General features: G+C 39.1%; 3 protein-coding genes across 4 annotated transcripts in view; 2 read left to right on the top strand and 1 right to left on the bottom strand.

Annotated features, from left to right (window-relative positions):
* DIPK1A (divergent protein kinase domain 1A) overlaps nt 1–2,669 on the top strand; it is an 89,098-nt gene extending 86,429 nt beyond the window's left edge. The window contains exon 5 of the mRNA XM_081144985.1: nt 540–2,669. Coding sequence (XP_081001111.1) covers nt 540–1,352 — 813 coding nt within the window. The 3' untranslated portion in view covers nt 1,353–2,669. The remainder of the gene's footprint in view (nt 1–539) is intronic.
* A 241-nt stretch (nt 2,670–2,910) lies between these two features.
* RPL5 (ribosomal protein L5) lies at nt 2,911–12,396 on the bottom strand. 2 transcript variants are annotated; one of them, XM_081144986.1, is made up of 8 exons: nt 11,725–12,396; nt 11,008–11,077; nt 10,792–10,907; nt 9,487–9,621; nt 7,993–8,195; nt 6,715–6,892; nt 3,390–3,478; nt 2,911–3,073 (listed from the first exon to the last, which is right to left on the bottom strand). In XM_081144986.1, the coding sequence occupies exons 1-8, from the start codon at nt 11,725–11,727 to the stop codon at nt 2,974–2,976; spliced, it is 894 nt and encodes a 297-aa protein (XP_081001112.1). In that variant the 5' UTR covers nt 11,728–12,396; the 3' UTR covers nt 2,911–2,973. The 2 variants fall into 2 exon arrangements, with proteins under 2 accessions (XP_081001112.1, XP_081001113.1); XM_081144987.1 differs by lacking the exon at nt 9,487–9,621 and having other exon boundaries at nt 11,725–11,809.
* Nucleotides 11,913–25,017, top strand: part of EVI5 (ecotropic viral integration site 5) — a 197,761-nt gene continuing 184,656 nt past the window's right edge. Inside the window, exon 1 of the mRNA XM_081144976.1 lies at nt 11,913–11,988. The gene's annotated coding sequence lies outside the window, so the exon portion shown is untranslated. The remainder of the gene's footprint in view (nt 11,989–25,017) is intronic.

Raw genomic sequence — 25,017 nt, 5'->3', positions numbered from 1 at the left:
TGAATAAGTATTAAAAGATGAAAATAATTACTTTTAGAAATAACTTATTTTTATTGCTTATATTTTCACTCATAATCTTTTTCTCTGGAGTTTATATTTTCAAATTACTTTATCCCAGGGAACCACTTTTCAACCTTCATTATTGGAATAATGTAACTTAAAATAATTATGTCAATGTGATTACAAAATAGTAATTTTCAGTTGACCCTTCTTATAATTGGATATGAGCACATTACGCTGCAATTTTGCAAGTAAATATATGAATAAGAAAAAGAATAGTTGTCTTGGTTAACTGTATGCAGAGTGTAAGAGGGTTGTGAGACTTAGGGTGGCCATTTCTTAATAAACAGACTTAGCCAACTTTTACTGCAGTTGAGTAAAACATGGTTCTCAGTCACTTAGCATCATAAATATTTGGAGATGCTTTAAGTTCCTTATGGGGATTCAGTAGCAAAATTAATACTTAGCATGGTAATAATCTCCATAAAGGTAGTATATTTTTCATTCCTTCTATATAATTAGCTAACTTATCTTTACAGGCAAAATTGGGTGACCAGGGAAACCTCTCTGAGCTGGTTAATCTCATCTTGACGGTGGCTGATGGAGACAAAGATGGCCAGGTTTCCTTGGGAGAAGCAAAGTCAGCATGGGCACTTCTTCAATTAAATGAATTTCTTCTGATGGTGATACTTCAAGATAAAGAACATACCCCCAAATTAATGGGGTTCTGTGGTGACCTCTATGTAATGGAAAGTGTTGAATATACCTCTCTTTATGGAATAAGCCTTCCATGGGTCATTGAACTTTTTATTCCATCTGGGTTCAGAAGAAGCATGGATCAGCTGTTCACACCATCGTGGCCCAGAAAGGCTAAAATAGCCATAGGACTTCTAGAATTTGTGGAAGATGTTTTCCATGGCCCCTACGGAAACTTCCTCATGTGTGACACTAGTGCCAAAAACCTAGGATATAACGATAAGTATGATTTGAAAATGGTGGACATGAGAAAAATTGTGCCAGAGACAAACCTGAAAGAACTCATAAAGGATCGTCACTGTGAGTCTGATTTGGACTGTGTCTATGGCACGGATTGTCGAACTAGCTGCGATCAGAGCACAATGAAGTGTACTTCAGAAGTGATACAGCCTAACTTGGCAAAAGCCTGTCAGTTACTCAAAGACTACCTATTGCGTGGTGCTCCAAGTGAAATTCGTGAAGAATTAGAAAAGCAACTTTATTCTTGTATTGCTCTCAAAGTCACAGCAAATCAAATGGAAATGGAACATTCTTTGATACTAAATAACCTAAAAACATTACTGTGGAAGAAAATTTCCTACACAAATGACTCTTAATTCATTTGGACATTGTGACCACTGTAGGAAACTTACCACTTGAGCATCTAAAAAATGACTTGATTGAAATCCCTTCCGGTTATACAAAACTACTCTCCTATTCTAAGAAGCCATCATCTTAAAATACATGTCTATTGCTGGATGGCAGGATATAAAGGATCAACAGATCCCCAAAAATTTCATCCCTGCTTTCAGAAGCCCTCGTACATTTTCCAGTACATTCACTGTGTAACTATTTTGACTTAAAATAATGCTGTGAAGCCTCATTTCATAATCAACAGTGAGAGTATTTTGTAGATGTTAGCCAAAATACCACTGCTGGAAACATTTGTTTGCATTGAAGCTGCTGTTTAAAATTTATACATAAATTTACTAATGTCTTAGCATGGTAAAGTTTGCACATTAACAGAAATGAAGACTGCAAAGCAGATAAATTAAAATTACTGGTTTATAAACAGATGTTACTAGTATGCTTTGTATTAGACTTAAAACACATTTTAACTCAAACTTTATGTGGCTTCAGAATGTTTCAAGTGGCTCTTACCAAGCCTCTTAAAATTCAAAACTTACCAGTAAATGTTTTATTTAGCAACATGTAACTACCACTTTTAAAGGCTGAAAATGGATGAGCTTTTGTATCTTAGATCCAAATGGTCCATCGTGGTATTAACCAGCCAACTTAACATGACAGGCCCAATCCAGAAAGAGACATTAAGGAGTGTGAAATCAGCACTTTTTTGGCAATTTGAAGTTTTCAAACAGTATTTCCTGTTGGCCAAAGGGCCATGTTTAGAGGCACATAAATTTACCCATCTAATATTTTCTCATGTAAACTTGATATACAAAGATTTGCTCCTTTCAGGTTTATTCAGATCTGGCACATACCTTTCAACGTCTCCATAGATTAAACACCTGTTTCAGATAAAAGACCCAGTATTTTCTGCTCAAAGATTTCACATGATTCAAGTATCTTAGCTATGTGACTGTCATTGGACAGCTTCCTCTCAAAAATTAAAGCCATGGCTCGGCTGGGAGTGGCTCAGCGGTTAAGCGTCGACCTAGGATCCAGGCGATCAGGGTTTGATTCCCGGTCAGGGCACATGCCCGGTTGCGGGCTGTAGCTGATCAATGACTCTCTCATCATTGATGTTTCTATCTCTCTCTCTCCCTCTCCTCTCTCTGAAATCAATGAAGATATATTTTTAAAAAAAAAAAATTTAAAGCCATGGATTAGCACCAGTTTTGCTTACTTTAAAATTATATACTTTGAAGGTACCTTTTCTTCCCATTAATCATCTGGTTACAATAAACGGACGAAAAATATTTCCTAGTGAAAAGCTATGTTGCTTGCCAGACTTTTAAGGGAGAGCTGTACATCCTACAATTGGAGGGATAACTCCTGTCAGGGAGAACAGAAACCCAAACAGCAGGCATGAACTTTGAGTCAATATGCAAGACATCTTTTTCTGGAAAAATCTAGACTTGTTTCTTGAGGGAAAACTGTCAATTTCAGGGCAGTCCTAGTGTTTCATTAACAAGAGCTTAACACAGAAACAGCTGCTTGTCCAATAACTTTATTGTCTATATGAAAAATCTTCATAGGAAATTGTTGTTTGGTTTATTAGCTCTCAGCAGCCCGTTCCTGAGCTCTGAGGAAGCTTGCTTTTTTCTGAGCTACCCGATCTTTCTTCTGGGCAAGAGACATTTTGGGACGATTCCACCTATAAAACAAAGGAAAGAGACAGGAATGTTATTTTTAAAAACCACAGCTGAAGAGGATAGAGAATATTTAATTGTAATAAAAAAGACAAAAACTTTGTACTAGCATAGAATGAACCACCTCAGTAGCTTCTGAGGCTAATACATTTCTATCACTACAATTACTTTAGCAAACCTGGTTCCCTTCACTTCTGCAACATCATGCAGAGTTAGTGATCGAGTTTGCACTTGATTCAGAGGCTAAGTAAGATGAAACAAGGCAGGCTCAGAACCCCTCCCAACCACTTTCTCTTGAAAAGACAACAGTAAGATGCATACCTCTTCTTTTTAACTTCTTTCTTAGGCTTCTTCTCATAGACTGGATTCTCTCGTATAGCAGCATGAGCTTTCTTATACATCTCCTCCATCTGAAACAAAGCAAAGCAAACAGTACTTGGTTTCATTTCATATGCCCTAAATAATACAACATACTGTAATCTATTACTCCCTCTATTCTGTCTTTCTAAGCCAGATTCTCAGAAGGCACTCAACTAGGTCAGTGGTAGTATCTGCTTAAATTTCTTTTTTCAAAAAATATATCTTTATTGATTTCAGAGAGGAGAAGGAGAGCCTGCAACCCAGGCATGTGCCCTGATGGAGAATTGAGCCATAATCTCCTGGATCACAGGTTGATGCTCAACTGCAGAGCCACACCGGCCAGGCTATCTGCTTAAATTTCTAAATGTAGTATCTAAATTTCTTTTCCTAAGAAATTCCCAATTTTTTACCATAGGTAATGTAAGTTGACATTATCCACAAAACTCAAATGTTTCTTGAAGAAAAATCTGCATGCATTTCTGATGACTTCGGCTATACTTTTTAAGTCATTAAAATTTAGAACAAAGTGATTTCTGTAGAAACATGTTATGCTCATTTAAAATACTGTCTGACCTAAATTCTTTTATTGAAGTGAGGATATACACCAAAACAGTTTTTAAGATGATAAAATTAAGAGTGTATGGGGCCCAGACCAGGTGGCTCGGTTGGAGCATTGTCCTGTAAACCAAAAGGTTGTGGGTTGGATTCCCAGTTGGGCACATAGGGGAGACAACCGATAGATGTTTCTCTCTCTCCCCCTTCCTCTCTAATATCCTTAGGTGAGGATTTAAAAAAAAAAAAGTGTATGGGGCCAAGTAGCAATTGCCAAGTTAATTTGTCCCCAGATTTACATTTTCCATTTGTATCTGATAGATCTTTCAAAGCCATTACCAGTACCACATACCAGGGACTTCTTACAGCTATTACTACTACTATGAGTCACTGGTTTCTGGCAGCAATATTAGGCCTCTGGAACCAGAAAGGTCAGAATTTCTCTAGAACATCCTGAAAATCTATCCAATTAGGTATCTTAATGAAAATTTTCTAAAATGTATCAAAAAAACCCACAATGTTGCAACTCTCTGAATTGTTTCAATTACCATCTCCCAAATACAGTAGACCCTGGAACACAGGTTTGAACTGCACAGGTCCACTTATACACAGATCTTTTTTCAATACACAGTTGGCCCTCAATATCCATGGTTTTTGCATCTGTGGATCAAAAACAGTTTATTTTCAAACCAGAGGGCAGCTGCAGTTGAGTTTTTGGGGAGTCAAAGGTTGTATGTGGATCTTTGACTGTGTATGTGTGGGGGGGGTGTTGTCGGTGCCTCTAACCCCCGCACTGTTAAGAGTCAACTGTAAATGACTTGATCCTGTGCAAGATCACTCATGAAAAGCAGTTGTAAAATACCTGAGTGTTCATTATCAAAATTTAGTAAAAATTACAGCCCTCTAAAAAATTAATCAGGTAATCAATGTGGAGAAGATTGTGATTACTACATGCACTTGTGTAAAGCTTAGCCAAGAAAAACAATGCAAAGCTTTTCACTACATGAGACCTCAACCACCACAATCCCTTTTCAAAGTTAATTTCTCTACCTTTTTTAGCACTCTATTATAGCTCTCCACTGTAGTTAACAAACCTATTTGATGAATTCACATGTAGTAATTAAAAAAAAAAAAAAAAATCTACGCAAGTTCACTTTTCAAGAGATCAGACAAGAGGGAAATACAACCATTTATGTAGGTAACGCCATGAGTTTAGGCAAAGACCACTTCCTGTTGGAGACATGCCAAATGTCTGCATAGAACTGCAGTATGCATTCGTAAGGAGAGAGACCTCCATAGATAAAATTAATGAGCTAACTAGAAACTACAGTAGCCAAACACTGGTCCCAACTGAAGCACAGAATCTATATAGGGGAAGGCATTAAGAAACAGACACCTGAAAACACAGACTGAGAGCTGGAAAAGTCTTGATTGTGACATGACCAGAACAAGAAGTGGTTTAGGAAAAAAAGGAAAAAAAAAAAAATGCAGGTCAAGTAGAATCAGTCAAAAGTAAAAGACGTTTTTAGTAGGGAGAACAAGGATGGTACCAGTAGTAATATAAGTAATACATCTACATAGCTAATATAAAACTACCTTTTCCCTAGTTAAAAACTCAACCTATGTGTTTATCCAGCCCTAGACTGTGTACAAAGCGTTAAAAAACAAAGTAATCTTTTCTCAATAAAACTCTATTTAAAAAATCATTTTCATAACCAAAGCTATGCCAAAAATATATACTAACAGGAAAAAAAAAAAATAACAAAATTACTTAATATAACCCGTCCATTTATATATAATTCTGTATTTGTAATATAGCAATCAGTATGATTTTTTTTTTGTTAATCCTCACCTGAGGATATTTTTTCCATTGATTTTTAGAGTGTGAAGGGGGGGAGAAACATCCATGTAAGAGAGACACATCAATTGGTTGTCTCCTTTTCACACCCCCACCGGGGTGGGGATCAAACCTGCAACCAGTGACCCTTCGGGTACAAGGGCTGACACTTGAACCACAGCCACACCAGCCAGGGCTCAGTGTGATTTTTGTGTTCTATGCTGTCACTACAATTTCAAAACAGGTACTATCATCAATTACTCCAATGCATTAATAGAGACAGACCTGGAGACTCAACTTTAGGAGTGATCAATTTCCCAACATTAAATTCACTTTTGCAAACATCATTCCCATTAATTACTCAGCATCATAAAGAACTGTTAGAATCTGTACATCTCTCTTTCTATGTGTGTGCCTGAGAAATTTACAAAGTCCAAAACATAGCACTTGTTTGCTTTGAAGAAAAAAACCTTTCTTCCCCATGGCCTCAAAATGAATGAAGTTTGGTAATAGCACCTCAAACCAGAGAGGGTAGATTAGAACTATGACCACAGGAATGAAATCTATAAATACAGAACAGCCAAATGCATAAAAGCCACCAAAGGTTTGGACGCTTAACCTGCCACCTTTAGCATATAAAATTCCTATAAGCATGCTGACGAGTCTAGCTCATTATACTATCTCATCCTTTAACCTACCCCAGGTCCAACATCCCAATTTCATGCCATTTCATTTTAAGCCAAGGACAGTTTATAGAAGTCTGTCTGTACCTATGAACATGCCCATATTAAACTCCTATTAACCTTAAATAAAACTATATAATGTACCCACAAAAAACAAGTAGTGAACCTGGTTCCATAAATGAACCATACATGCATTTTTAGTTAAAATTTTTACCATGTCTGGAGTTACGTTGTTCTTTATGTACTGAGAGAACTGTTTCTTGTAAGCATCTTCATCTTCCTCCATTAGATAACGCATATAATCTGCAACGTTCTGACCCATGATGTGCTTCCGATGTACTTCTGCATTGAATTCCTTGCTTTCTGAATCATAACCAGGGAATCGTTTGGTGCTAAAATAAAGTTTTCACATTTTAGTATATATTGATTGAAATTAGTTCACTAGCAGGAATTCATTTCAGTAGCTGCCATCAGTCCCGTCTTGAAACAATTAATTGCATCATATGCAATCAAAGGACCAACTACTGACTGCTCAGTTGGTGGGGTATCATCATTCAGCAGCTAATCTCTGAATTCCAGTATAGAAAATCACAGCACAAATACCTTTAAATACCATTATATGAACCAACGCTTTTCACCACTATAAAGTTAGTTCTCCTTATTGTCATAAAAAAGGGCTTCAAAATTGCTCCCCCCCAAATCCTAGAATTTCTCAGTGGTGCCTCAGGGTACATGGGAGTGATCCAGTCACATAGGTGCCTTCCAATGTAACTGCAGATCCTCAAAAACAAACAAAAACCCCCTCCCCCTACATTGTAAGACTAAGTTTCAGTTAGGTTACATTTTACAGGCTTACAAACATCTAAATATATACATATGTACACAAAAAATTTTGGTTAACTCAACAATCATTAAAATATTCGTAAGAAGCTAATACATCACTTTAAGATGTATCTATTCAAAAGTAACAAAAACCATTAATTCGAACTAAAGGAACAACCAAACTAAAACCACCTACTTAGCTTCTAAGAACGACCTACAATCTTATTTCCAGTTGAAAAAGTTTAGCCTTTCTCTCAAACTTTAGTATCTAGAGTCTACTTTTCCCCATAACTCAGTGAAGCCATTTTCTTTCCGAATGAAAAAAAAAAAAAAAGACAATGCACTGGAAGGGAAGAGGGAGTGGTAGTGAAACCAAGTTGCTCATTTCTAACCATAACTAAGCCACACATAAAAGATATTAGTTTCAATCCCACCTCTTCCACTTACTGGCTCCAGAAGCTTGTACAAATCATTTACCTCTCAACCCGTCTCTTCACTTGTAAAATGCATTACCAATTCCTTCTTGCCCTGCCAGGTTCCTTTTGCAGTGCCTAGCATATAGCAGGCACACAATGATAGCTACTGTTATTTTAATTAATTCAGTAATCTCCACTGTTAGAAATAGCAAAGTACTGGAGTCTAGGCAATGAGGACTTGAATGCAATATTACCTGTGAGGGATAGATAAGCCTCCATCCACAGCTCCCTTCAGGGCCCCAAAAACTTTATTTCCAGTAGTAGTTCTGGCAAGACCTGCATCCAAATAGCAGGTGAAGGCACCAGGTTGACCATCAATGCTTTCCACGTTATATTCATCTCCAGTCACCTCCACCTGACCTTCATAGATCTTGTCCATGCCAAACCTATTGAGAAGCTATTAACAAAGAAGCCAGTCTTAATACCTGTCTGAATATATTCCAACAACTCTAACAGTAACTCGTCACAATTTTAATGACCTCTGACAAAATTTCCTTCCAATTTATTTATCCCTAATCCCAATTTACTTTTAAATATAAATTTTTAAATGCTACAAAAAGAAACTTCAATTTCTCCATTAACTTTATTCAAAAGCCTCTTAATCTGCTATATGTCCCTAGTTGATTTATGCAGCAATCAATTAGGATGTACATAAATCTGATTCTTAAATTTACTGAAGGGAGGTAATCACATCACTTCAGTCATATTTGGCTATAATTCAACAACCAAATATTAAATATTATCACACGTACTTTTGAGGAATAGGATCCTGGGTTGAAAACACCATCTTTTGTGGTTGTCTCTAATACATTATAATACACACCACTCCTCTACTAGTACATATCATCTTTTCACAAGCAGTGCCCTTGCATCAAGTTACTCTCATATATAAAGACAATGTTACCCACCCCCACTCAAACATGTTAATGACCAATGAAGATGTGGGTCCCCAACAATGATGCATGCGTAACAATTCCACTGCAAAACAAGGTCAGCAACTGAGAAAAAATAAGGTAAAGTCACATTTTCATCTTTTCTGCCTATTATAAAAAATGCTGCCACCCACAGGCAAAGATGATTAAAACAAAAGCCCCTCCCCCCGCCAATGCTGCCCCAACCACAAGTTTAAAACATTGCTTCTCAAAATTGAACATGCATATAAATCACTTGGACATCCTATTAAAACACATTCTGAAGGTCTGGAGTAGTCTTCATTTTTAATGTACACTATGGTCAGAAGATAATTTCTGAGATCTGTCCAATAAGGTAGCCACTAAGGAACCACAAGCGGCTATTCAAATTTAAGTTAAAAATTCAGTTCATCAGTAGCACTAGACACATTTCAAGTGCTCAACAAGCACATGTGGCTACTAGCTACCACTGGCTACAGCAGACAGCACAGATTACAGGTATCACTGCAGGAAATTCTATTGGTCTAGATATACCCAATAAACTGGGCAGAAAACAGGAAAACTGCTCCCCCAAATTATTAGGAAATGCACTGCTGTCTCAAACCTTGTATTTATAAAATTATCTTTCCTAATGATGCCCCTGTAAGCCACAGGGTAACATCAGGCATTCTCTTCACCCAAGAGCTGAAAATATCTTATCCATTGTGAACACTCATCTTTCAGACAACTTCAAACAATGAGCCAATTCCAAAATACATCAAGTAATCCTGTACATACCCTGCGGGCCAGCAGCAGGCCAGTACAATATGCTGCAGCATAATTTGTCAGGCCAACCTTCACACCGTACTTTGGGAGTTCGTGAGCATAAGCTGCACAAACTATCATATCTCCTTCTATACGGGCATAAGCAATCTATAGTAAGAAAAAAACCAGGTTAGTAATCTGCTTTTACTGTTTGTCCTAAGTGCCTTTGTTTTCTAAGAACTTGAAGAAAAAAACCTGAACACAGATCTCCATCACTTAAAATCTGTCTTTGTGAAACCTAGTCACTTCCAAGTAGTTTATGGCTTGGTCAACTATAGCAGGAAGATTTATGAGTCTAAGTCTATTTGACTAATGTCACAGTACATAAGGCTAAAATTACCACATGGGAATTGAATATTGAAATGCCTCTGGAATAAATTATACTGTAGTTCCTTACTTCTAAACACTGCAAAGACTTAGCTAGGTTAACTGGTGAATTACAGGCACTCTGAAAAGTCAAAGGAATTCCCAATTATGTCAAACATCTTTTGAACTAAGCATATTTAAGTCTAATAATGTTCCAGACACCTGGTGTTTTGTTATCTGTACTTAGGTATGGAGGAAGACATTGCCTTCACAGCCACAAATTAGCTTGCCCAGAAAATAGGTGTGCTTGCCCCCTGCAAAGCCCCAAAAACCTCAAGTAAAAAAATCTTCCCCAGTTGTAAAGTTCCAGAAAATTATCTTCTAGGAGCACACTGCCTTTCTGGAGGTCTGTTATGTAGAAGCTAACTTCACACATAATAGTTAAAACCTATTTCAAGACAATCAGCAGGAATAACAATCTTGAGAGCATAATTTAACCTTCACAACCACCTCCCTCTTCAAAGAGCAGTGGGTACGTGGCAAAGCCACACAGTAAAAGCTAGGACGCAGTCCACGACAAATTCTACTGGAGTTGGAATGTGCAAAAACCTTCCACTTGGTCTCAAATTTATCCTTCCACCCATCCACCATCACAAAATATCGGCAGTAACATAAACTTCTCTAATACCCTTCTGCACCCCAATTTAAAAAAATAAATGTATTAAACTGGGTCAGGAATGCCAAACATGGCTGACCTTCAGAGTATTTTTTAAAGTACCGATTTCCCAGGCTCCAATTTAAGGCCCACAAAAAACGAATTAACTCAATGTTTTTGGAGTGCCAGGCTCCACACTTGATGGACCTTCTAATGCAAAAATGTGTTTTATTTCCCAAGTCCAACTTCTCTAACACAGCGAGTCAAGGGGAGGTGGGGGTTTTACCATCATTGCTTCAGTCTCCATTGCAACTTACCTGACAAATAATATCTCTGTTGGTCACACGAACAATCATTCTGTACTTAGGTGTGTTGTACTTATTTTTATCCTGGATCACCAAGCGTTTCCGGGCATAGTAATCAGTTTTACCCTCTGGGGGGGAGGGGGAGAAAAAAAAGGAAAAAAAACTTAAAGTCTACTCCATTGCAGAACAGATCCCTTTAATATTATGAACACGAAAACCTGACCATACCTCGTCGTCTTCGGAATTTCACCTGGTATCTCTTGAAGTAGGCCTTATTTTTGACAACTTTCACAAACCCCTTTAGAAAAAAAGAATGTTATTAATACTTCTGATAGAATTTGAGTTGTAAGAAAGTAACATTTGAACCTCAAAAGTCAATCTAGACAACTGCCACTTCCGTGGAGTCCAGCCTTTCTCAAACCATCCAGGGTCAAAAATCACTTTTTCTACTTTCCATCTGTCAAGACTGATAAGCGACTTCTCCAGACCCACGAACGGCACGGGCTTTCGGAAACACCCTGCCCTCTCCCGGAAAACCCACGGAGCAGTCAGGGCTGGAGCTGGGTCCGAGGAGCCGCAGCCCGTCTCCAATCGGCATCCTCCAGCTGGTCTGAGACCGACTAATGCCACCTCCCCGCCCGACGCCTGACGGGGCCCCCTTCGCACGAGCCGGCAGGATCCCCGCAACCTGTCTACTAAACTCGCCGCCCCCCACCTCCTTCATCTGCCGCCTCAGCTTCTTCTCTCCGTCAACCCCCTTGCCTTGCAAACGCACCAGGCGGCAGCCATTAAGGCCACGCTGGGAGAGGCTCCTGGGCCAGGACAGAGCCTGCAATCTAATGCCATCCGACCGCTGCGCCGCGCGAGACCAACCCTAGGCTGGCATTAGGGCAAGGCGAGGGAACCCCCGTCCATCTGTAGTCCGAGATCGGGATACCCACTCACCATTCTGCAGAAGACAGACCGCCGTTCGCGGCTCGCCACAGACCTGCAGGCCTAGCCCAGCTCCGGTGGGGAGAAAAGGCCGCAGCCCTTGCGCAGGCGCAGTATGTAGCGGCGGCAATCACGCAAGCGGCGCGTAGAAGAGAAATCCTTCTGCGGGCGGGCGTGCGGCATGCCGCCCCCTGCTGGTAGGAGGACCCGTGCGGGCCTTCGCCTCGTCGCAACAGCTCCTAATGCTCCCGGCTGACGATCCGACTGGGAGGGACGGTAAGCAGAACAGGGAGAATTCTGTCCAAGGAAGTCGTTTTATAACAAACGCAGATCACTTTCGTAAGGAAAAAGGTTTGAAAAGTAAATAGGAGTTTGCTCTGGAGCTGTTCCGCCCCCTCTCGAAGGAGTCTAGCTTCTGGACTGCTGCTCCTCCCGGTCCAGACAGAGTCCTCCCGGGAGGCTCGCTTAGCGCCCCCAGCCCGCGTTAGGAGCCCCGCGTCCGCCTGCCCACAGCCCCGTCGTACCTGCCTCCGCCCGCCCTAGGTTGTGAGCATCCAGAGGGTGGGCCTGGTTGTCAAGTTCACCTTTCAATCTCCAGCACCTAGCACGGTGCTGACAGTCAGTAAAATTGGAAGAGAACTACTGCTCTCTCCGTCCTGCCTCTTTACCTCCATCGCCTTCCCTGATCCCTGACCAACTCATTCCTTTTCCCTCCCTCCATCCTTGTGATCTAGCCAGGTTAACTTTTTTTCTGTTTGTCTTTTTAAAAACTTATTCTTTTAAAATGAATTGTAGTAAGTCGTTTTCTTATTCTCCACATGGAGACTGAGGAGATCCAACCAACCAACCAAACAAAAGCAACTCTAGAGAAAGTATCCCTCGCCTGACAGTGTTTCGAAGGTGGTCTTTGGGCTATTGCATGGGAATTATTTGGGTACTAGTTAAAATGCAGGTCTATGAATAGCTACCACCTCTACTGAATCAAGCTCGCTGGTTCAGAGACTAGGAATCGGCCTTTTAAATTTGGTTTCAATCTTAATCAAATCAAGAGGTCTGGGGAAAGTAGAAAACAAATCCCATTTTGCCCAATAATGGAATTAACTGAGTTTACTAGGAAAAGAAGACAAATTACTTTGGTTTCAATTTGTAACTCCTCATATAAGCGGGAAAATGTACATTGAATCCACTCTGGCCAGTGCCAACAGAGCCATTAAGGAGAAATGTTAAAACACCCCTCATAGGCCGGTATGGTTCAGTCTTTGTTGAGGGGCTTTTGGAAGTGTGAAGAAAGAGGCATACAATTTGTATTTATTGAAAATACTTAAAGACCTTTATTTTGGTGGTTCATCAAGTTATTAGCCTACGGCAGGTGCCACATGTCTTGGTTAGGTCCTGCTTACATTGAAGGTGGAAGCATCAGGAAGGAAAGTCTATATGGAAATAGGCCTACCCCTAACTTTGCATGTTTTAGGGGAAGAGTACATATGAAGGCCACATACCTTTCATCTGAATATGAAGCAAGTTAACACATTGTTGAATTAAATATGTTTTATTCTCTTTAGCCTGCTTCTTCTTACCTTATAAATATTTATAACAATAAAATTTATTTAAAAAAATTTTTTTAAAAATATCTATTGATTTCAGAGAGAGGAAGAGAGAGAGACAGAAACATCAATGATGAGAGAGTCATTGATCCAGCCCGCAACCTGGGCATGTGCCCTGATTGGGAATCGAACCCTGATAGCCTGGATCCCAGGTCGACGCTCAACCTCTGAGCCATGCCCGGCCGGGCAGTATAACAATAAAATTTAAAATATGTGTATCTATTCCCCTTGGTTGCAGCTGGGGGTTTGTGGTTAGCACAGCTGGCTCAGCCCATGTAGTTGGTGACTCCAGGAGCCAGGAGCCAGGGGAAATTTGTCCAGCACCCTTGACTGACTAATCTTGTTCAACTGGTAAAAGTTAAAAATCACCAGTAATGGGACAAGTCAACTTAGTGTTTTTACTGATATAATATATTGAAAAGAACACAGAAGCATTTTGTGCCAAATTTATATAATCTAATCTAATTACATAAACTATCTAATCTGGTACATGATGAGGCTGCAATCAAACCCAAATTGAGGGACATTTTACAAAGTAACTGTTCAGTATTCTTCAAAAATGACAAAATCATGATAGATGCGGAAAGACTAAAGAAATACTCCAGATTGAGAGATCAAAGTGATATGACCACAGTACACCTAGATTGCATCCTGGACAAGAAAGGAAAAAGAGGAAGGCTTTTTATTTCCTTTGTACAAAGGACTACCTCAGGGCAGTCAGTGAAATCTGAATGGAGTCTGTGGATTAGATGGTAGTAATAGATTAGTGTTAATTTTATTTTGATAGGTACACTATGGTTATGTATGAGTGTTCATTAGCAAATACACTAAACTCTTTTGGAGTAATGGGCATTATTTCTGCAACTTACTCTCAGCAAATGACTCAGGAAAAAATTGCATATACAAGTTGTCCCCAAAAAACTGTGTACACACTTTAACAGCTGATAGCTCAATTTTGAAAATGAAATGTATTTTAATAAACACTGCCTTTAGCCCTAACCGGTTGCTCAGTGGTTAGAGCACCAGCCCTCAGACTGAAGGGTCCTGGTTTTGATTCTGGTCAAGGGCACATACCTTGGTTGTCAGCTCAATCCCCAGTCCTGGTGGGGGCATGTGCAGGAGTCTACCAATCGATGTTTCCCTCTCTTGCTATCTCTCGCTCTTTCTCTCACTCTCTCCCTTCCACTTTCTCTGAAAAGCAATGGGGGAAAAAATCCTCAGGTGAGGATTAAAAATAAATAAATAAATAAATAAACACTGCCTTTATAATTATTCAAAGTGTGTGTATACATTTTTTGGGACACCCTATGTATGTGTATATATAGATACACATATGTGTGTGTAAAAAGAAAGAAAATGATAAGGCATGTGTTAAAATGTTAACAATGTGGAAGTTCTTTGTACTGCTCTTATAAACAATTTGTGATTTTGAAATTATTTCAAAATATGACCGGCCGGGTGTGGCTCAGAGGTTGAGCATCGACCTAGGATCCAGGAAATTGTGGTTCAATTCCCGGTCAGGGCACATGCCCGGGTTGCAGGCTCGATCCCCAGTAGGGGGCGTACAGGAGGCAGCCGAGCAATGATGTTTCTATCTCTCTCTCTCCCTCTCCTTTCCTCTCTCTGAAATCAATAAAGATATATTTTTTAAAAAAGAAAAGAAAGATTATTTCAAAATAGAAAATAAGCCCAGCCGGGCGTGGCTCAGCGGTTAAGCGTCGACCTAAGATCCAGGCGATCAGGGTTTGATTCCCGGTCAGGGCACATGCCCGGGTTGCGGGCTGCAGCCGATCAATGACTCTCTCATCATTGATGTTTCTGTCTCTCTCTCTCCTTCTCCTTTCCTCTCTCTGAAATCAATAAAGATGTATTTAAAAAAAAAGAAAAGAAAATAAAGCATTGATTTTTGCTGGAATGGGAAATATTTCTTTTATTATTTGAAATTAAAGTAAACTCAGTTTTATCAAATATGTCAAACATAGATTATAAATAGAAAATAAATCAACAATTTTTAGTTCTGGTAGTGATTATTTAACAACAAAATATAAAAAGATTTCTGTGATGTTGCCCATATGTTATGATTTTGAGAGACCTGCTTATTGTCCTAATCAACAGGTTCTGTATTGCAACCACTAACTTTCGTAACGATACTCTAAAAGTATCTTGTTATTTCAAATTTTTTTTCTTCCCAATTGCTTTTTGCTTTATATTAGTTTATGGTTATTCATGAAGGGTAGCAAATAGGGGGAACTATCTTATTGTTGGATCCCCTTTATTGATATTAATCCATTAGAAACATTTTAAACCTGTACTTTTATCTAGGAAAAAAATTAGCCTTCAATGAAAGAATAATCTTTGTTTCTTTAAAAAAAAAAAGTGTAAAGCTATGGTGTGATGGGACCAAGAGTCAGAAGAATGTCAAGGACAAACCGCATAGCTATGACTGAGCACACCTGGGTGTTCTTTGTGTTAGGCTACTGATGTCTAACTGATGAAGACATACACAATTCATTATAATATATTTATTTAATAAAAATTTCTTTTTGGATCTCTATTTCAGCAAAATCTCTATGTTGTTATCACCAAGATATCAATCATACCATATGTGTTCTACAGATGCCAAATTGGACAACCATTTTTTGGTCATTGTGGTTCTTAAATAATTTTTATTCATTTTCTTTAGGAGAAATTTTGCTGTGCTGAAGCAAGAGAAACTGGAATTTTAAATAAAATTCATAAAGCAATACTTAGATTTGGAAATGAACTGTAATTTTTCTATATCAAGTTCAAACAACGTGTTGGTGTCATATATGATAAATTACTGTTGTCACAGAAACTATTACTAGATGTCTGATATTGTCATATAAATCACTGTCACTTTTATTGCTGTTTTCACTCTCTGGTACAGTAGTATCCACATCCATGCAGGTTTTGTTATTCTTCCAATATTTAAATGCTGGGGTATGTAAAGGAAACAAAAATAGCAGTATGTTGCTCAATTTGTTCCAATGTCTTTTCAATCAGACTATACAGTGGTCTATCAGGGTCAGAAAACAATCTCTATGGAAATTAGTTTTAGGTTTATTTATTATGTGAATGTATTGAGGTAACATTGGTTATTAATGGTTATTGGCTATATAAGTTACAGGTGTTCAGTTTCATAAGATATCATCTGTGTATTGCGTTGTGCACTCACCACTCAAAGTCTGGTCTCCTGTCACCATGTATTTGACCCCCTTTACCTTCATCATCCTTCTCCCACTTCACCCCCCCTAGAAATCACCGTGCTGTTGTGTGTGTATGAATTTGTTTTTCTTTGTTGCTTTTTATTTGTTTCTCTTTTATTTCCAACATATGAGTGAATCATATGGTTCTTGTCTTTTTCTAAGGTATTTTACTTAGCATGATATTATCAGGATCCATCTATGTTGTCACAAACAGCAGTATTTCATCTTTTGTGATGACTGAGTAGTATTCCATTGTATACATGTACCACATCTTCTTTATCCAACCACCAATAGAAGGACACTATGGTTGTGTCCATGTATTTTCCACTGTGAATAATGCTGCAGTGAACACAGGTACATACATCTTTATGAATAAATGTTCTCCATTTTTCTGGGTAGATACCCAGAAGAGGGCTTGCTGGGTCATATGGTAGCTCTATTCTTAATTTTTTCAGGAATCTTCATACTGTTTTCCATAATGGCTGCACCAGTTTACATTCCCACCAGCAGTGGACAAGGGTTCCCTTTTCTTCACATCCTCTCCAACACTTTTTATTTCTTATTGGTAATAGCCATTCTAATAGGTGTGAGGTGGTATCTCATTGTGGTTTTGACTTGCATTTCCTTTATAGCTAGTGAAGTTGAGCATCTTTTCCTATATCGGTTGGCCATCTATATGTCTTTTTTAAAAATTGACTTTAGAGAAAGGAAAGGGAGAGAGAGAGAGAGAGAGAGAGAAATTAATTTGTTATTCCACTTATTATGCATTCATTGGTTGCTTCCTGTATGTGCCCTGACCTGGGGTTGAACCTGCAACCTTCCTGGATCAGGACAACACTCCAACCAGCTGATCTATCCGGCCAGGGCCATCCTAAAATTTTTGATATGTTCATATAGTCATTTTCATTAGTATCTCTGTATTTTTAAAAATTATTTATTTATTTATTTATTATTGATTTCAGAGAGAGGAAGGGAGAGGGAGAAGGAGATAGAAACATCAATGATGAGAAAGAATCACCAATCGGCTACTGAGGTTGAACCCAAAACCTGGGCATGTGCCCTGACTGGGAATTGAACCGTGACCACCTAGATCATGGGTCAGCGTTCAACCACTGAGCCACACCGGCCAGGCTCTATGTATCTTTTGATCTCTTTTATTTCTTCTTTGACCCAATATGTGTTCAATAGCATGTTATTTAATCTATATATATTTCTGGCTTTTCCAGCTTTCTTCTTGTAGTTAATTTCCAGTTTCATGCAGTTGTGGTCAAAGAATATGCTTAGTATGATTTCAATCTTCTTAAATTTATTGAGACTAGTTTTGTGCCCCAACATATGGTCTATCCTTGAGAATGCTCCATGTGCACTTAAGAATGTATATTCTGTTTGGGGGAGAGGGAAAGCTCTATAAATATCAATTACATCTATTTGATTGAATGTGTAACTTAAGGCCACTATTTCCTTATTGATTTTTCTATTTGGATGATCTATCCATTGCTGTCGACGGGGTATATACATTCCCTACTATAATTGTGTTTTTGTCCGATTCTCCCTTTAGGTCTGTTAGTAATTCTTTTACATATTCTGGTGCTCCTTGGTTGGGCGAATATATATTGATGGGTTGTCTTCTTGATATATTGTCCCCTTTATCATTATATAATGCTCATCTTTCTCTCCTGTTACCTTTTTTATTTTGAAATCTATTTTGTCTGATATAAGTATGGCTACATCTGCTTTTCTCTGGATGCCATTTCCTTGGAGTATCATCTTCAAGGACTTTGAGTCTGTGTTTGTCTTTGCCATAAGACAACATTTTGTTGGGTCTTGTTTTTTAATCCGTCCCACTACTTGGGGCCTTTTAACTGCTGAATTCAGTCTATTTACATTTAGGATGATTATTGATATATTAGGACTCACTATAGCCATTTTATCTTTTGTTTTCCAGTTGGTCTTGTATCTCCATTAATTCTTTTCCCTTGTGTTTCTGTCTGCTATTTTAGCTTGGTGGTATTCTATGATTTTTCCCGTTTATTCTTTTTTATTTTTATTTTGTGTCTCAGGTATAGATTTTGTGTGTGTGTGTGTGTGGTTACCATTAGGTTTATGCAAAAAAACCACAAACGTTTCATATGTACAATAGTCCTTTTTCTTCTGATTGTATCTTACCTTCATTCACCTGTGCAAGTTCAGTTCTTTTCCCCTTCCCTGATTATGTTTTTGTTTCCTAAATTATCCCTTTTTATGCTGTGTGTTCATTTCCAAATTTCAGAAGCTATAGTCTTTTTTAAAATTTATTAAATTTATTGGGGAGACATTGGTTAATATGATCATATAGGTTTCAGGTGTGGGTTTCTGTGTTACAAGATCTGTATATTGCACTGTGTGCCCACCACCTAAAGTCAAATAATCTTCCATTACCATATATTATACCCTCTTCATCACCTCCCTTCCCTCTGGCAACCACCACACTGCTGTTTGTGTTCACAAGTTTCAGTTTTATATCCCACATATGAGTGAAATCATATGGTTCTTAGCTTTTTCTACCTGACTTATTTCACTTAGCATAATATTCTCAAGATCCATCCATGTTGTCGCAAATGGCAGTACAGTGGTACCTCGGTTTTCGAACGTCTCTGTTGACAAACATTTCGGTTTATGAACGCTATAAACCGAAGTAAATGTTTCGGTTTTCAAATACGCCTTGAACATGCCACAGGGCTTCCGCTGAGGGCAAGGTCCTGAGGCCCAGCTTTCGGCCGTTGATCCCTTGGTTTTCGAACGTTTCAGAACTTGAACAGGCTTCCGGAACAGATTACATTTGAAAACTGTATTTCACCTTTTCTTATGGCAGAGTAGTGTTCCATTGTGTACATGCACCACATCTTCTTCATCCAGTCCTCTATTGCAGGACACTTTGGTTGTTTCCATGTCTTGGCCACGATGACTAACGGAGTAAACACAGGGATGCATATATCTTTCCAAATACATGTTTTCAAGTTTTTCAGGTTATAGTCTTTTTAAAAATTTATATGGTTTTACTGATTTTTGAGAGAGAGGAGGGATACAGAGATAGCAACATCAATGAGAGAGAGACATCAATTGGCTGCCTCCTACAAACCCCCTACAAGGGATTGAACCCGCAACCCCAGCATGTGCCCTGACTGGGAATCGAACCAGGGACCTCTTGGTTCATGGGTCAATGCTCAGCCACTGAGCAACACTGTCCAGGCTTGGGTTATAGTCTTTTAAAAAATCTTTTACCCCCTTTTACCTTTATGTTATATTTGTATTTAATACTCTCTTCTGAAAAAGAGTTGCAATTTCTTTAATGCAGGTCTGGTGGTGGTCAATTCCCTTAGCTTTTCTTTGTCTGGGAAAGCCTTTATTCCTCCTTTATATCTAAAGGATAACTTTGTTGAATATATTATTTTCAGCTGGTGATTTTTCTCTTTCAATATTTTGACTATTTAATTCCACTCTCTCCTAGCTTGTATGGTTTCTGCTGGAAATCTTGATGATAATCCAATGGGGTTTCCTTTGTACATTACAGTCTTTTGCCCCCCTGGATGCCTTGAGAATTCTTTCTTTGTCGTTAACTTTTGACAGCTTTAATATAATATGCCTTGGAGAAGGTCTTTTTGCATTGAGATAATTAGATGTTCTGTTAGCTTCTTGTATTTGAGTTATTTCCATAGGTTTGGGGAATTCTCATCAATTATTTGTTTGAATAGGCTCTCTGTTCCCTTCTCACTCTCTTCTCCTTTTGGTATATGCATTATTCTTACATTGTTTTTTCTTTTTCTTGTTTTTTAATCCTTACTTGAGGATATTTTTTCCATTGTTTTTCAGAGATAGTGGAAGGGAGAGAAAAAGAAAAAAAAAGAAAAACGTCAATGTGGGAGAGACACATTGATTAGTTGCCTCCCGCACATGCCCTGACCAGGGCTGGGGATGGAGCCTGCAACCGAGGTATGTGCTCTTGGCCGAATCAAACCCCGGAACCTTCAGTCAGCAGGCTCATGCTCTAACCACTGAGTAAAACTGGCTAGGGCTTTGCATTGTTTTTTTTAATGGAGTCAGATAGTTCTCACAGAGTTCTATCTTTCTCTCTCTCTCTTTTTTTTTACTCTCAATTCGCTCTCTTCTTCCATTAGAGTCATTTCTAGATTTCTATCTTCAAGATCACTAATTCTTTCCTCCATCTGGTCTGCTCTATTTCCTAAATTCTCTAATTCATTCTTTATCTCACTTACTGAGTTCTTCTGCTCCAGGATTTCTGTGGTTCTTTTTATAGTTTCAGTCTCTTTTGTAAAGTACCTCTTCTGTTCGTTGATTTTATTCCTGAGCTCATTGAACTCCCATTCTGAGTTTTCACATACCTTGTTTTTTTCAGAACTGCAATCTTGAATTCTCTGTCCTTTAAATCACAGTCTTCCATGTCCTTGAGTTTATTTTCTGGAGACTTTTCCTCCTCTTTCTGAGCTACCTTGTCCCCATGGTATTTATGGTACTTCATAGATTATTTCTCTGGGCATTTGAGAAATGGAAATCTTTCTGTTTGCTTTTAACCATTTAGCAGTTTGATAAGTAGAAGACTTTCTTTTTATTTCCAGTAGATGGTGGTATAGTGCAAGTTTTTGTTTTCTCTTACCTGCACTACTAGGACTTCAGGATCTCAGTGGCGCAGTGTCTTCGTGGCTGAAAATGCCCCATATTCCCTGAGGGGGTGGGCATCCCCTCTATGGCGAGGTCTTCTGGGTCTCAGGGCACCCCCCCCCCCATGGTGGGATGTGGCAGGTGTTGGGGCTCTGGACCTGTAAGTTCCAAGTACTGCTACCCTGCAACCAGAGGCTGCCAGCTACACTGTACTATGTGAGCCATCCCAGTTGCCTTTACTGGGTTCTGGCTGTGATAGGCTGGGAAGGGAGAGTGGGGGAGCGCTTTTGTGCCTTTGCGGCTTTGTTTTTCCCACTGGGTTTAACTGCAATGTGTACTGGCCACTCCGGCTGGAATGTTGCCCCTCTGGCCTTCCCCAGGCTACGGAGTGAAGACTGTAATCTGACTCCTCCCCTGCTATTGCATCAGCTGGAGCCTGGTGTGGGCCACGGGAGCCTGAGGGGGGTGGGTTTGCATGTCTGTGGCTTTGTTTTGTCCCCTGATTTAAGGCAACTTCCCCACTGCAGCCTCCACCCTTCCCACTGCTTCTTCTCGCCTGTCACTGGGCTCAGCCACAATGTATGCTGGCCACTCACAGGCTGAAATGCTGCCTCAGCCGCTCTGGCCCTCTTCAGGCCGCTGGGGGGGGGGGGGGGGTTGCAACCTGATGCTCCAGGGAGCCACATGGAGCAAAGGACTGCATCTGCTGCTCCAACTCTGTCCTTTCGCCCTCTTGCCTCCCTTGTTCGCTCTGACACATCCACTTTCAGATGTCTCAATGCACTGATCTCTTAGACATGTTTGTTTGTTGAACAGGGAATTCTTTGTTGAATTATAGTTGTTTAACTTGCTGCAACTTTAAGGGGAGAGACTGAGAGGTTTCTTACTCCACCGTGATGCTGACGTCCTAGTTTTAGGTTTATTTGTACATTAATTTTCTTTTTCACAATCGTGCAAACTTCCTTTGTTTTCATGTTCTAATTTTCTTATATTTAATTAAAATGACACATTTGTTGACTATTTCTCATGTGATTTCTTTCAATTAAAACAAAATTTTGTCTAAAATGTTAATCCCTTAATAATTTAGATCTGTTTGGGTTTTGAACGCATGTACTAACATTATTAAAAGTGAGCACCAAATAACTGGATAGCACAAATTCAAAGTTCATTTTTCTGCCAAAGACTGATTTGCTCTTTATTGGAGCACCTTCTGTTGTTTCACTTCACTCTTGTACAGTATCTCATATCTTGTCTACATCAAATCTGTTTTAATATGATGAATACCTCTGGAACCAGGAACTGGAACATAAAAATAAACAAAATGGAGGCTTGGCTCTTCTCAGACATGAAACTTCATTATTCAAGAATATTTTGCGCCCGGCCGGGCATGGCTCGGCAGTTGAGCGTCGACCTAGGATCCAGGCAATCGGGGTTCGATTCCCGATCAGGGCACATGCCCGGGTTGTGGGCTTGATCAATGACTCTCTCATCATTGATGTTTCTATCTCTCTCTCTCCTCCTTTCCTCTCTCTGAAATCAATAAAGATATATTTAAAAAAAAAATCTTTTGCATTCACATATTCAGAAAAAAGGATTTGACGAGTTAATTGTTTTTCCCCTCTTATCTAAAAAATTTCCATTACTCAAATCCTCCTGCACTCCAAAGCAGTGTCCATTTCAAAGGCCACCAGTAGCATAAACCCGCAACCTTCATGACATTTAGACACAATTGACTTTTGTTTCAAGGACATAGCACAAGAAATGTGGAGTAGCATTTCCCTGGGGCCTGGAAGGTGTTGATTACCAGGGCAGATGCTTAGGGTTTCTGGTCTGAGCTGAATGCCAGCTCTGAGTGACAGAGACAGCCATAGCCGTGCATTCTTTAATAAATTTACCTTTCAGTATGTTTGTGATATGCAGGGTTTTATAAAGTGCGGTGCCAGGGCAAGGACCCCTCTTGCCTGGGTCAAAGGAGGTCCTTCCTGGAAACTTCATACCCACCAAAGACCACAGGATTTAAGCCCCTTTCCCTTTAGACTGCTCTGTTGCACTAGTCTCAGACTTGACTGGGGAGGCAGTGAATGGGGGAAAGAGAGTGGACTTTAGGATTTCTATATTTTAGAAACAGAATATCTATTGAGAATTTACTGTGTGTCAGAGTCTATGTTAACATTTATTACATTATCTCTTTTGATCTCAAAACTACTCTAATAGATAGTATTATTATCTGTGTTTTACAAATAAAGAAATGGATGCCACAGCCTATCACAGTGGAATGTGGGTGGCTATCAGCAGTGCAATCTTCAGATCTGAGCCTGCCTTCAAATTGTGCTAAAAGAGAGGCGTCATACTCTGAAAACTCCATGAGTGTGCATATTTGACTCTGGAATATTCCCTTATGTATTTTTGTTGGACTGAGATGTAAATATTCTTTGGCTTAGACTAACTACAATTAACTTTGTTTAAAAATCAAGGTGGAAAAAATAAAAAATGAAGGTGAAACTGCAGCTAGAAAACTGTTCTCTTCTAAGCTATCAGGCTGAACCTGAAGCATTACAAACTTCCAAAAAATGAAGACTTACAAAATCTGATCAGTGTGAACTGAAGGACATAGTCCTGTTCGCCAGATGAAGCCCATATTATTGGAAATAGGAGGGAAGCCCTTGAAGCCTGAAGAAAGCAGTCTCAGGACAAATCTGGAAAGTTCAGCAGTACTTTATCAGATGGTTGGTTAGTTAATACATGGAAGTGAAAATATTTAAATGATTCAGTAATATTTAAATAGTTTCCTGGAGACTAACTTTATAGGAAAAAGAAAAAGTTAGAAAAGAAAAAGTTAGAAAAGTCTAGAAATTGCTAAGCTTCGTAAATCAGTGCTGCTTTAAGGGAGGTCATCATCCATCCTGCTTGCCTTAAAAATCTCTTATTGCCACAACATTGAGGGGGTTCTGAAATAAAGGGATAGAAGTAGCTGGCTAGGAGTGTGTTAGGTGGTAAGAGACCTGCCTGGAAATTAAAATTATGTTTCTACATCTTTCTTGAAATCATCAAAAGTGACCATAGTCTTATTTTGTTTTTGTTTGCTTAAAATATCAACTCCATAAATCCTTTTGAGATTCCACTTGTTAAATGACACTAACAACATTTTTCTCCCTCTTTAGCTACTTTGGTCATATAGGGGGGACCCAAGATACACACATGAAAGTCCATCACATTTTTTGGGAGAAATAACAGAAATGACTGTGGCTGATTCTCCCCCTAGCATATGAGAATAAATTTCTGGATTCTCCCTGTCTCCTAGGTCAACTTTTTCAATGAAATATTACAAACAAAAAGGTGTAATTATATCTGTTAAAGACAACTTCAAAGTGATGGTCACCATGCTGAGTCATTCCCTCATTTCTGTGTGGGATCAGCATCTTGGAGAGTCTGTGCTTCAAGGCACAGTGTCCTGAAGGCACTTGATACTGACATCATACCCATTCTATGACTGACTACACAGAGAAACTCCAGTCTCTAACAGAGGAAACAGGACAAATATAGAAGATGTTCTTGCTATAGAGCAAGCAACACCAAAAACTTTAAGAGCCATACTTGATGTCTCTCTCTTTATCAAGTTCCACACCCATATCCTAATGGATGTATTTTAAATACACACATATACAAAATATCTGACCACTTTTCATGTCCTGATCCAAAATACAATGATCTGTTACTTGGATCATCGCATTCACCTCTTAACAGGTCTGTCTCCTTTGAACCTTCTGCCCCTACAATATATTCTCTGCACAACAAGACTGATCTTTTGAAAATATAAG

The sequence above is a fragment of the Miniopterus schreibersii genome (assembly GCF_964146895.1).
Source record: "Miniopterus schreibersii genome assembly, chromosome: 8".
NCBI classification, from domain to species: domain Eukaryota; kingdom Metazoa; phylum Chordata; class Mammalia; order Chiroptera; family Miniopteridae; genus Miniopterus; species Miniopterus schreibersii.
The sequence above is the reverse complement of the archived record's forward strand: the minus strand, read 5'-3'. Positions and strand labels throughout refer to the sequence as shown.